General features: G+C 37.7%; 1 protein-coding gene across 2 annotated transcripts in view; it reads left to right on the top strand.

Moving 5' to 3' along the window:
* Window positions 1-12,145, top strand: part of RERG (RAS like estrogen regulated growth inhibitor) — a 101,764-nt gene extending 89,619 nt beyond the window's left edge. For both annotated transcript variants that reach the window (XM_028533430.2, XM_036019313.1), the window contains 2 exons: window positions 8,675-8,748; window positions 10,291-12,145. In XM_028533430.2, coding sequence (XP_028389231.1) covers window positions 8,675-8,748; window positions 10,291-10,698 — 482 coding nt within the window. In that variant the 3' untranslated portion in view covers window positions 10,699-12,145. The remainder of the gene's footprint in view (window positions 1-8,674; window positions 8,749-10,290) is intronic.
* The last annotated feature ends 2,226 nt before the right edge of the window (window positions 12,146-14,371 follow it).

Genomic DNA, 14,371 nt, shown 5'->3' on the forward strand with positions numbered 1-14,371 from the left:
ATTATTCTAGGTGCTGAGGATAAGTCAATAGACAGAAAGAGAAAGCCTCTGGGTTTTGGGATTTTTTTACCTATTGTTTGGTAAAGAAAGAAGAGTCAGTAAACAAATAAATGTATGTCAATAGTGATAAGTACCAGGAAGGAAAATTCAACAGTTAAGGGGATAGAGTGATTTTATTGTTTATTTAATTTTAACATTTTAGTCTATCTGAAATATATTTTAGTGAGAAGTACAAGGTGAAGACCTAACATTTTTTCCAAATAGTTGACCAATTTTTCTATTATTTACTACATAGCCCCCACCTTCCCCACTACTTCCAATGCTGCCTTCTGTACAATCCGTCTTCTTTGGCATCCATGAGGGGCTGGTTCTCTTCTGTAAAACAATGGAGTATTTGCATGTAACCTACACACATCCTCCCATATACTTTATCTCTGGATTACTTATAATACTAATACAGTGTAAATTGTTGTTACACTGTATTGCATAGGGAATAATGACAAGGGAAAAAAACTGTGCACGGTCAGTACAGAGGCAACCATCATAGGCCTAACTACACAGTCACGTTAGCAACACATAACTTTTTTTCCCAAGTATTTTTGATCCTGAGTTGGTTAAATCCATGAGTATAGAATGTTGGGAACCACCCCGACTCAAGTCTGTAACAATGACAAGGGGTGGTGCAATCTGAGACTGGGGACAGCAGACTTCCCAAGATGATTAGGCCCGATAAAAAGATATGTAAAATCCTGTGAAAACTGCTTTGCTGAGGATGCTCTTAATTAGATTATGAAGGCCCGGTCAGGAAATGAATCTAGCCCCTCAAATTCTGTACTTTTTTAGGTGATAAGACCCCAACTCAATGTGAGCCCTTTCTAACTCTTTAAACTTATCTACTTGTTTGATCCTCACTGCTGGACAACCATTAGTAAGCTGTATCCCTGTTCTTACCCAAAACTATCTAATAAAAGCCTGCTCAGGCAGTGGCTCGGGGTGCTCTCCTTTGAGAGAGTGGCCAGGCCACTCCAAGGCACCCTCTCCTTGAGAGGGAAGCCGTGCTGTCCCTATTCCTCCACAGGACTCAGTAGTCCATGTGTATTTTTCTCGTATCTCAATCATCCACAGTGGCCACGGATACTGCTGGCTGGTATCTGCCACAATAGAACCTGCAGATAGAGGTGTATTGGATCATTTGCTCCAGGATGCAGTTCTAGATTTGCTTCTCTTGTCCCCACACCAGTAGCGCATGCTTGATAATTGTGTGTTCTTTAAAACACATGGATGCCCAGTAGAGAAAGTCTTCCTTCTTTACTTTTTTACCAGATGATCTTGGCTACTTCACCAGTTTATTCTTGCAGGTCAATTTTTAAAACTATGTCATAATATGATATAATTTTGATTGAAATTGCATTAAAACTATAAATTAAGAAAATTCACATCTTTATGATACTCAATTTTTAACAGATCTTCACCTCTCTGGTTTTGCTTTTAAGTAAATTGTTTTTCTTGTTTTTTTTTTTTAATCTTTTTTGTGTGAGTTTTTTAAAAGATATATTTATTTATATTTAGAGAGGGAAGGGGGAGAGAGAGAGAGAGAGAGAGAGAGAGAGAGAGAGGGAGAGAAACATCAATGTGAGGTTGCTGGGGGCCATGGCCTGCAACCCAGGTATGTGCCCTGGCTGGGAATCGAACCTGCGATGCTTTGGTTCGCAGCCCACGCTCAGTCCACTGAGCTATGCCAGCCAGGCTTAAGTAAATTGTTTTTCAACATCAATTGTTTTTAATATATTCTTAATATAGCCAGAATCTAATCTTAAGATGATGTATTTGGATCTAAAAATGTATTCGATTTAAAAAATCAATCATTATCTATTGCTTGCTCCACCTAAGTAAATATTTACTCTCTTATATTTGTATTACTTATATACCCTTTACAAAGTTCCTGGGACTCCTAATGATTTATGGGTGTTCAGTAGAAAAATACTAATTTTATTTAGTTGTACAAGTACACCCGAACAAAAGAGCAAGCTTGTAAAAATGATCTCATACAAATTTTAAACTTTTCCTGAATATATTCCAGTAACTAATGTTACTATTTTGAATGTCTTAGGTGAACCATTTTCCTTTTGTTTTTGTTTTATTCATTCTGAAAAACAGCTGCTATTAATAGGATTCTGTCTGCGTCAGTATCTGTAACGCAGGCTTCCTTCACTAAGCGTAATGAAACTTTATTGAGTGACCTTGTACTGTACCGCTCTGAAAGGATTGCAGCTGCTAAGCAACAAGAGCGCTGATCAGGCTTCAGGAATAACAGAGCTATGACTCACTCCCAGGTGAGGGTTTCATTAACTCCTGCTGGAAAGTGGATGTGTGTGCACCCATGTGTGAGTCACTGATGTTCTAGCCCAGAGGCGTTCCCAGTCCATTCGATCCAAGAGCAGTCGGCATTTCCTGGGCTCAACTTCATCCTGTCTTAGAGTTTCAAACCCACCACCAAAGGGCACGTTACACTAAAAAGCAAAGGTGGAGCCCTGGCTGGCATAGCTCAGTGGATTGAGCGCAGGCTGGGAACCAAAATGTCGCAGGTTCGATTCCCAGTCAGGGTACATGCCTGGGTTGCAGGCCATGACCCCCAGCAACTGCACATTGATGTTTCTCTCTCTCTCTCTTTCTCCCTCCCTTCCCTCTCTAAAAAATAAATAAATAAATAAAATCTTTAAAAAAAAAAAGCAAAGGTCAGTACTTGAATTATCAGGGGGATCATTTTCTAAGTTATATAATTGTCTAACCACTGTGTTGTATGCCTGAAACTGATATAAAACAATATGGAATGTCAACTATAACTGAAAAATAAAATTTTAAAAGAGCAATGTGGAATATTTACAAAAATGTAGTCTAGAATTCTGAATTCAGTGCCTTCCTTAGAAATACAGGTCAGTCTTTTAGCCTGTAACACAATTATTTAATGCTGCATGAGAAGCTGAAGACCATTAACACCATTCAACATAATTAACAAAAACTTGAACATTAACTGCTCTGAAATAATTCTATGGAGGAAATATTTGCTATTATAGTAGCCAGTGATTTCCAGACTTTTAGGTTTCAGGATCCAATGATTTTGTTTTTGTTTTTGCTTTTATTTTGGTGTTTGTTTTTATTTTTTTAATGGAGAGGGAATATCATAGGCATTACAATTAGGAATATAAGCAAAGGGCAGAGGGTAAAGAGGAACTAAACTTACTCCCTTTGTAGGCATTTGCATTTCATAAAAGAAGGAAGTATTTTTAATATTCAAGAGTTTTGAAGGATATAATAATCTGGGGAAAATGTTTGATCACTTATTTACATTGAACAATTGTAGTCTGCCTTGAAATGTTCTCTCTCACCATGGGTCAGTGGAAGCTTTGTCCGAGGCCAGCCCTGGTCCATGTGCACAGCATCTGAAAATCACCACTGCAGCCGATGAGGGTTTGGACCTAGATCATCCAACCAGGAAAACCCCTTGATGGTGGTAGCAACGATGTTCTGGTTGTAAAACAATAGGATCCGTGTTCTGCTTAGGTCCCAGAAGAGAACTAAATCTCTCCAAGAGTCATATTACTCTCAGAAAATGCTGAACATGGCAGAGGATACAGATGAAAGCTTGGATCATGTGCAATTGTGTGTGTGTGTGTGTGTGTGTGTGATGTGTGTGTGTTGGGGCCATTTAGAGGAAGATATTGCATTTCATTGCTAACTACTACTTCTGCCCCATGGAGGTGCCCTGCTCTGTATTTGAAGGGATCATGGCATCCATTCAAATCTGCTTAGTAAAGACTCAGACAAGAACGAGGATAGGAAGTGGGAGACATACAGGAACCAACTATGATTTTATTTTGTGATTGGTTCTTCCTGCCTGCATTCCATGAAGTTCCCTTTGCTTGGAAAGCTTCCTACAGACAGAGGCACACACCCAGAACAAATCTCTGAACTGAACACTAAAGCAGAAGTACTTGACCAGTTCAAAGAACTATTGGATAGTTCTTTAATATTGGTACTTCTCATTTTGGCACAGAAAAGAACTCTGAGAATGGCATTTGGCATGAGAAAACAAGTCTAACCAAGTAAATTTATCCACAATTATGTGGCTAGTTTGTGGTTAGACCAGCAATAGAACTCAAGTCAGTACAATTTCCACTCTAGCACAAATCAACATTACTAACTACTGCTGTTACTGTATTATTGGCCAATTGTCTGTATTAATATGTTAAAACTTATCAGAAAAGCTAAATTATTGAAAAGATCAACCATATACAACATCCTTTGGAGCATCCATATCTCTCAGAGTATACAAAATGTACTTCTATTTATAAAAATGTTACCGAATATAGGTCTTAAACTGTGTATCTCTCATATACAGTGTGATCCAGACATAATTTTAATATGCTTGATTCCATATTAAAACTAATATTCTTCATATAGTATATACATTTTGGTTTTATTTAGAAATACCTCTTTAATCATCCTCCTACCCTTCATAAAAAAAGACTCAAGATGACCATTTCCTATTAGAATGAGCAAAATGAAGTTTCTACCCTCGAAGCACACACGTATTTTCTTTAATGTTCTAAAATGAGTAGTAGAGGTTAGTTCCACAAAGTGCTGAATACATTTTTTAGGACTATCTTTAGAAAAGCCAGCACAGAGATGTGCAACCTTCGGCCTCTCTGGGCAACACTTGTGCTGTTTTACATGTCGTCAGGGAGTGGGTTCCCAGTACAGGAGAGAAGGGACCCAGAAAGTGCTCAGAATGGCGCGAAACCAGCCCCCGGCTCAGATAAAAGACTGCTGCCACCCGCGGCCCTGGCGGTGGCAGACATTCCCTCATTTCCTGCATGTCATCGTTTTCATTGCAGTTAACAAACAGCCAAAGAATCACACAACTTCACACAATTTTTATTATATTCTATTTCCCCCTACTGTGGTCTTCTGTGGTTGAAATACATATCCTATTTATCACGGAAGCAGCAGAGAAGAATGTCCCTGTCTGTCAGACTTTTGGTGCAGAGATGGAATAGAGCCCAGAACTCTATTTTCCAGGCTCCAGAGCTGATGCCAGTCCCTTTAAAAAGGGAAAGCAGCACAAAGGTCACTATAGACAGTGGAGGAAGAAACCAGAAGGGCATGGATTCTAGCATGTGCGCTGCCCTCGGGGCCTCTCCTCTGCACGCTGAAACTCTGAAGATGAAAAAGGAAATAAATAGATGAATCACTGCTGTGAATGGTATTTTACACTGTTAAATTATACAAAAAAATAATCACCCATTTAACTTAGGGTGGGGGCATGGAATGTTCTAGAATTGACAATTGGACATGCCATGTATGGATCACATATTCTAGGAGAATGACAATAATGTAAAAAAAACACTTCTCAAAATATATTGAACATACTCTTATCTTTAAATTCTAAGTTTCAGGAAATATGTCAGCAATGCTCCATGCCTGGGACGATAATCAGTGTGCGGGGCTGATGGCAGGTTATGCTGCTTAGTTAAGCCTCCTTGCTGCAGTGTGTGTTTTGAGTAGATTATATTTCCAACGAAGTAACATAACACTGTATTCAAAAAAGAACTGTAAGGTAGTTGATAATATGAAGAAATGAAGGTCAGAAACATGAAATAGGGAAAAAAGTGAAAGCACTGGCTTTGACAGCTACCCCAGTGAGACAGAAACTTCTGTAGGTTTAGTTGGTTTGTTGACTGGTTAGTGATTTGGGTAGTTTACATGCAAGCAGGTGAGCTAATTAAATTAACACTTAAGTTAATCATGCTGCTCTGGTCCTGGCACGGTGTCATATGTATGTGAAGCCTTTATTTCACTCTATTTTTCTCACATCCCCTATTCCAACACCATTGCTCTCCTCTTTCCCGTAGGTATATGGTCTAGTGTGTTTGAAACTTAGCATAGTGGTTAAAAGCCTAAATTTCTAAAACCAGTCTTCCTGGGTTCCAATCTCATCTCTACCACTTATTACTGTGTGACCTTCAGCAAGTTATTTAATGCTGTTGTGCCTCAGTTTCCTCATTTAAAATGGATTTAATGGTAATACATATTTTATGAAGTATTCGTAAGAATTAAATAAGTTAATATGAATAAAGCATTTAGAACAATTCTTGTTCAAATGGTAAGCAGTATGTGCCAACTTTTATTTTTGAAGGAGGTATTTTTTGTGTATACATACATTTTAAGTTTACATAAATTTTATCTTGCTATAAGTTCACCTATAGTGGTAATTATGTAAGTTTTTCCCTTAAGCCTTTAATGTGTTAAATTGCATTGATAGATATTAAACACTGCATTTCTGAGATAAACTTTATTTGATCATGATGTACTTTTCTTATTATAACTGTTGGATTCAACTGAATAATATTTTATTTAGAATTTTTGAATCTATGTTTACAAATGAAATGAGCCTACGGTTTTCTTTTTTGTCTTATTACTCTTATAACATTTCTTACAAGAGTCAGCATGATGACCCATGAAAGGAATTGGGTAGCTATCCTTTTTCTATCTTCTAGAACGTGTTTAATGTTTAATAGAAACTTCCTCTAAAGTCAATTGGATGCAATCACTTTTTATGATTAGGAGAGATTCTACAATTAGTATTTACATGTATTTACTGAATATGATTTAGTTAAGTGTTCTCTTTCTTATTGCTACAATCTATGCATTTTTCCTCTCGGAATTTATCAGGTTTTGACATTTATTGGTATACAGCTCACAATATTATTTCATTTCATTTTATTTCATCAGAATATTTATCTGTTTCCTCTATCTGTGCTAAATTTTGTGTGATGACACCCTCCCTCTTAATTTACCAAGTAGCACTGCCAAATTTTTACCTCTCTTCCTCTTTTATTTTTTAAATTTTTTCAAACACCATGCTTTGGTTTTGCTAAATTGATCTTTTCCCCCTTCTGTTTTCTCTTTTGCTTCTTGAATTTATCCTGCTTTCCTCTTCTAATTAGTTACGTTGAATACTCAGCTCTCTCTTTTTCTATTCTTTCTTTTTATCATCTCAATCTTCCAAAATAAGATGAGTACATTGGAAACTGCCTCTGGTTTCTTCCCCCACCTCCTAGCATTACCTAGAATTGTACTTCTGGATGCTTTTGATGTAGTCTTGCTGCTTTGCTTCACTCAACTGGGATCTTGAACTTGGTTTTGCTGGTGAGAAATCCAGTGTCAATCTGTATCATGTCCCTTTGTAGATGATGTACTTTTTTTTCTCTACCTCCTTGCAAATTTTCCTCTTTGTCATTAATATTCTTACATTATGTTGTAACGGGTTGAGATATGGGACTTCTTTCCTTGTGTATCCTATTAGTCCTTTTGTTATAAAGTTTTTCAATACCTCTTATTCTGGGAAACTCTCCATTATTACAACCTCAGCTGTTTTCATACCCCTATGTACTTAATTCTCTCTTTGAGGCTTATATTATAAGGGAAAAATAACATGTCTGTTTCTTTTATCTATAGCTCTTATATTTTACTTTTACATTTTTCTTCTTATCATTTACTGATATCTTTTGGGAGAGTTCCTCAACGTGAACTTCATCAACTTAGCCAGTCATACATTGAGTTCTTCATTTCAACCGCTCTAGTTTTCATATAAAGGAGCACCAGCTGGTACTTATTTTAACCTCTGGTTTCCATTTTGTATGGTGACGGGCACATTCAGAGCCACCCCAAACTCTTGCACCTGCTAACTTCTCCCCCCAGTAGAGCTGGGAGCCACTCTCCAGCTGGTGCTGAGCTGCCATCATTTTTCTACCTTGAAGAGGCAACATGAGCAAGAGAACTCTGCCCCATTCCATCTCCCTCCAGGCTGCCCACCCTCCTCTGCTTTTCTCACCAATTCTCAAACACCAGGGTCCAACTACCTTCTGCTGTCACAAGGGCTTCTCATAGCTTTACATGGATAGCAATCACCTTCTAATGCCTACTACATTTCTAGGGTTGGGGTCGAGAAAGAAATTAGCAGCTCTTGCTTATGTGTCATCTTGTCAGTAACAGTAATTAGCGGTGATTTCCAAAAACTGGATTTTTAGTATCAAAGTGGGATGCATTTTGATAGGAATGACTTTGTCATTTTAGGATGTGGAGGCCTCATTTTATTTTATTCTTTTAAGAATTTATTTCTTTTTAGAGAGGGGAAGGCAGAAAGAAAAGGAGAGAAACATCATTGTGTGGTTGCCTCTTGCACACTCCTTACTGGGGACCTGGCCCACAACCCAGACATGTGCCCTAGACTGGGAATCGAACCAACAACTGTTTGGTTCACAGGCTGACACTCAGTCTACTGAACCACACCAGCAGGGCTGGAGGCCTCAGTTTAGAAGGAAGAAAGCATCAGGAAGCTGGCCTCTTAAGAGAATAAAATGAGCAAAGAGACAAAGAGATTCTCAGATGCTATACCCTGGAAGTCTATTATCTGTTAACTTCCGGGAGCTCTAAGAATACAAAGATGCCACATTCTTGCACATCCACCCTTTCCTTCCTAGTGTGCACATTCCCTTATGCTGCACAATAGACATACTCCTGTGACTAATTTGTAATTTTAAGGATCAACTCAAACTACGGTCTTATTTACCTTTTTATCTTCTTTTTTTTTTTTTTTTGCTCACTCCCTCAGAATCAACTTACCGCCACCAAGCAACCATCGATGATGAAGTTGTCACCATGGAGATACTAGACACTGCTGGTCAGGTGATTAAGGAGTTCAGCTAAAATATCTTCTTAATCAGATAAAAATGAGATGTGCATAATCTGAACAAAAGACACTTTCTTACAATTAACTCATGTTGTGTAAAGACTTTTTTTTGTTCATTGTCTAAGTATTTAGATGTCAATATCTTTTCAAGAGCCTGTGTATGCACCCTATGTAAATTACCCCGTACTTCAAGGAGGATTTGAAAATACTATGGCATTCACATTGCCCACCTACATTTTGGGGAGATTGTAAGATAGTAGTATATTTTAATGGTTAAAAGTGTTTGCGAAATGCTCTGGTAAAGGTAAGCGGATATCTTTACTAGGAAAGTTCTCAGAGCCTTTATTATACTTATGTGCAAGGTGAATCATTAAGGGATTAACTATATAGTGTATTCCAAATTTATATGACTTCAGAATGTTTTTTCAGAATATTTCATTTTAGGAATCTCTCCTGTAGTATTCATCTAGACCTCACCACATCCTATTGAAAATTTGGGCCATATCGTCAAACAATAACAATTCATTTAAAAGGAAAGTGATATAAATTTGCTTTGAGGTCAGTCAGCTCTGAGATGACAAACAGGTTCATAGATAGGTTTAGCTTCCAAAGATAGGATTGACCACTAGGAATGAGAATTAGGAGGATGACGGATTCCGTGGTGCTTGTCAGTGACCTATGGCCCCAAGAAGACTTGAATTAAATATTTAATCCAAGAACTATTCTTGTAACTAATTATAGACTTTTCTTTCTCATCACCACCTCTTTCCTATGCGTACTCCCACCTTCCGCCCAGAACGATTCTAGAGACGGGCAGCAGGGAAACACACGCCCTCAGAAGGCACTGCAGCCTGTGAGGGCAACGCAGTTCCAAACCACACGTGTGCCTCCCTGGGAAGGAGTGATCACCCCCTTTGAAAATCACTTCAGATGAGTTTCTGGCATTGTTGGGACTGCATAATGTTTTGGGGGGCATTGAGATCACAGGGGGCAAATGCTCCTGGCTGTGAATTTGACTCTGTATACAATTATTCGGCATTTCTGCCCCTGGTGGCTAATTGTCTATAATCTGAAAAATGAAGAGATAAAACAAAAAACCAACAAAACCAAAACCATGTCAGTACACCATGCCTCTAATTCTGAACTCTAAGGGGTGAGGTAAGGTCTACTCTGTTACCTGTTTGTTAATCCTTTAATTGTGATGAAAAGTCTCAGAGGCAATGTGCTCAACTAAGATGATGCTTTCTTTGTGGCTCTTGCGATTAAAAATTTAATGATGTGGCATGCAAAATTAGAAACAGAAAGTTAAGGTCTATGCAGATAGAAAACTTTTAGTTCCCTGAGATACCTTGCTATGAGTAGGTAATGCTGCTCTTCCACAGTGACTGAGAGGGTAAGCTTGTCCAGACAGAATATCAAGAAATTTTAATGACACTGACTAGCAGGAACAGTAGTTAAGGGATCACCTTTAACAGCAGTGGCATCTACACGCTGGGGTTATCCCGGTCTCCTGACTGCTGTTTTTTTCTTGCCATCAGGAAGACACCATCCAGAGGGAAGGACACATGCGATGGGGGGAAGGCTTTGTGCTGGTCTACGACATTACTGACCGGGGAAGTTTCGAGGAAATGCTGCCCCTTAAAAACATTCTGGATGAGATCAAAAAGCCCAAGAATGTGACTCTCATCTTGGTTGGAAACAAAGCTGACTTGGACCACTCCAGACAGGTTAGTACAGAAGAAGGGGAGAAGTTGGCCACAGAATTAGCCTGTGCTTTTTATGAGTGTTCTGCCTGCACTGGAGAAGGGAACATCACAGAGATATTCTACGAGCTGTGTCGAGAGGTGCGTCGCCGGAGGATGGTCCAGGGCAAGACAAGGCGACGCAGCTCCACCACGCACGTCAAGCAAGCCATTAACAAGATGCTCACCAAAATCAGTAGTTAGGCAGCTCCGTTCTTGTGAAGGTCCTACTGAGGTGGGTCAGCTGATTGGAAACACTTCCATGCCCTTCCCTCTTTTTTCTCCTCCCAAATAAAAGAAAATACACCATTCTTTGCTCTGACTCTGGGAAGTGTCTGGGTTTCCCCCTGTTCCCAGCCTCTTGTCTGTTGAGAAGTTAGAGTGTTTTATGAAATACAGTGCTGGCAATTACTCCCTTTCCTGCTTGAATAAAATGCGCTTTATTGCAGTGTGAACATGTAATCATCAGAGATTCTGAAATAGCTGAGTTCATATTAAGCTATTTTTAGGCATTTTCACTTTGCTTCAGTAGGTTGAGTTCTTTTCAAAGGCATTTTCAAATTTCATTTCTTGTCAAAGTCTACCAATGGTCACCTTAAAAGTCTAACACAATAGAAAATACAGCAAAAATACAGGAACAGTAGCTGAAATATTGGAGCAAGGAATAGATTTTTCTGAATTATTATAAATCATCTAGTTTTCCTTTAACCCTTATTTTGTTCTTAAATTCAAACCACATTCTCACCAAGTTTCCCAATAGGTGATAAGAGTTCCATTTCAATTCGAGTTGGTTCTCTCAGTGGTCTATGGACCATCATACCCTGATTCTCCTTCTGCAGCTCCAACAATAGCTCCTTATAAAGAGGCCGCAGGACCGCTCAATTCAGACCCTGCGGGTCCCTTTCTCAACAAGCCCAGGGTAATGTAAAGACACTAGAAATCTTTGCACCAAACTCTGACTTTATTGAAGCCAACAGAGGACTTAGAATGAGAGGTGTCTGCTTCATTTCTCTCTCTGCGTACCACCTTAACTGCGTACCACCTAACAATCCAAAAAGCAGGAAAATTAAGAATGAAGCCAAACGACCGTTCCGCTGGGGAGCCAAGGCTTTGTGCTAGACACAGTAAGAAAAAATGGCCTCTGATTCCTTACATTGGTTACATGACATCCAATACAGAGTCAGGCAAAAGTAGGTTTACAGCTGTTCATATGGAAAATAATACAATAATTAGTAAATAATAATACAAGAATAAACTCTGTTTCACATACTCATAACTGTTAACCTACTTTTGCCCCACCATGTACTTTGAATAAATTCATTTATTTAGGATAATTCAGAAAAAAATGAGTGATTAAATTTCACTATACCTGAATAAATGTGTATACAACAGATTCTTATATTGTGAAAATACAGTCTGTAACTGATAAAATTTTGTGATTCTTTTTTCCTTATTATGCCCCTATGTATCAAGATTTGGGCACTTTATTTTAGAAGAAAATATATATCTTTTACATATGTGTGTATTTATAAATGCATAGATATATGTATAAAAATTTGTAAGAGTTGGAGGCTTTAATTCACCAATGCATTTGGACAACTTGGTGTAACTATTTTATGTGAATATAATAAAAAACATAATTTTCACATTCTCTCATGTTAGGGCAGTCTTTCTTGTGATAACATAAAATGTTTATAATTTTATAAGAGACATGAGGAGACAATCGAACTGTAGAGTTGAAAAACCAGTGAGTGTGATGTGAAAAAATCATCCTCGGTTCATAATAATAGCTACTGTTTTGGAGTGCTTAGGTGTGTCTTAGGCACTTTATGTATTATTTCATCGATCCTTACAGTAATCTTATGGAAGAGATAGTACTATGATTGCAGTTGCAGGGACAAAGATACTAAGCCACAAGAAAAAACAAGTTTATGAAACTGTTTAGAAGGTAGAGCCAGAATCCAATCCAGAGAGGCAAAGGCAGACCCTGGAGCCCCTACTGATATTTGTGAAATATTAATAACCTAAGATAGGGCTCTTGTTTTTGAGCTGTAACGATGAAGACAGACACAGGAAGGAGAAAAATTAGGAAAAACTTGCTTCATTTATGCTTGTATTCAATCATTAACAAATATTTGTATATAAGTTGGACATACAATTTGACACAAATTATTTCATTTGATTGTGTCAGAGCTGGAGCTTGAATATATACAAGTTATTCAGGCAAATTAGATAGTGAAAATTTTCTAGGCAAAAGGAATAGCATGAAGCTAAAATATGGAGATACAAAAAGTAATGGTAAGTATAGAAATTCAAAGCAGTGTAGAGAGCCACATATATCCATTTTCAGGATAAACAGAAAGGAGTAACAGAGGAAAGGAATGAAGAGAAAAAAATAAGTGATTTGGAAGTAAGAAAAAAAGGCAAAAAATCATAAAATTGCAAGTTTAGGTAACCGTATGTTAAAGGCCCTAACAGCTGAGGGAGCTGTGATTAGCTTTCAGTAACGTCCATTTAGACAGGGTAGGGCAGATGAAAGCAGGGTAAAATTGTTTTTTTTTAATGTTGCCATCTTCTAGAATTATAGTCTATTTCATATTCTCATAACTATACTTGGGGAATGAAGCTCAGCCAGGTGTTATTAAGAACAAGCTCCTAAGGAGTCATAATGAAATACCTGGGTGCCATCTTGGGCCAAACACTAAGGAAGGAAAGTTCAAAGTCGCTAACACCAGCAACTTCTCTAGACACATGCGTGCAAACCCAGGCCTATGAAAAAAGCATGGAACCACTGGCTGAAGTCCCAGCTGGCAATTACCCAAGAACATGAGATTGCTCAAATATAAATTACTCCTTCATGCCCCAGGCTTCTCCACAAATGAAGACTATAAACAATTGTGGTTTTTAAAGTAGTATTTTAATGATGGAAACCTGTGAGTTCTTGAATATAGAACCACACTGCCACTACCAGTGTTTGCTGTTTGTGTTGCTTTCCTTTTCTTTTAAGATTCTAGCGACATTATTTCTAATTATTGTGTTTGTACTCATATGCCTCACAGCAGTGAGGGAAGAAGCCTATCATTCAGGACCTTCCTTTTAAGTATCATGTAATGCTCACACGTATGTAAATAAACACAGCATCTTTGATTCTAAGTACAATACCAGCCAAGCTTTCTTATTAAAACAGCCTATGCCCACTTTGAGGATAATAAAAAAGGAGGCAGTTCATTGGGTCAAAATTAATCAGACAAGTTGAATTCAATTGTCCTGAGTTAATAACCTATTGGAAGATTGTGAGAGGGGAAAAAATGACATAAGTATTTTTTTCCCCATAGGTTTGAAATGCTACATTTAGCAAATTTTGTAGCCCCCATATATATGGTTTTATTTCAATGTTAAACTACCTACTTTTAAATTATTATTATAAAGCTACACTGATTAAGAAAGCATGTTGTTAGTGTAGGGAAGACATGTCGATCTATGGGATAGAATATAAAGACCAAAAGCAGAACCACACTTACATGGTTGATTGATTTTTGACAAAAGCACCAAAAAAATTCAGTGGGAATAAAACATTCTTTTCAAAAGTTAATGCTGGAATGAATTCAAATCCATTTGCAATATAAATAATTATCAACCTGTACTTCCCATCATGTACAAAAATTAAATTCTACATGGATCATTGACCTAAATATAAGAGCTAAAATTTAAAAAATTTCCATAGCAAGAGAAAATCTTCGTGACCTTGAGTTAGGCAAGGATCTTTTAGGACACAATAAGCACAAATAAAAGCAAAGTTAGAAATGTATCATTTAAATAAATGTTTATCATTTAATTTAAATAAATTTAATTTGTTTATTTATAAATTTAAATTATG

This window comes from Phyllostomus discolor, chromosome 2 (genome assembly GCF_004126475.2).
Source record: "Phyllostomus discolor isolate MPI-MPIP mPhyDis1 chromosome 2, mPhyDis1.pri.v3, whole genome shotgun sequence".
Classification (NCBI taxonomy): Eukaryota; Metazoa; Chordata; class Mammalia; order Chiroptera; family Phyllostomidae; genus Phyllostomus; species Phyllostomus discolor.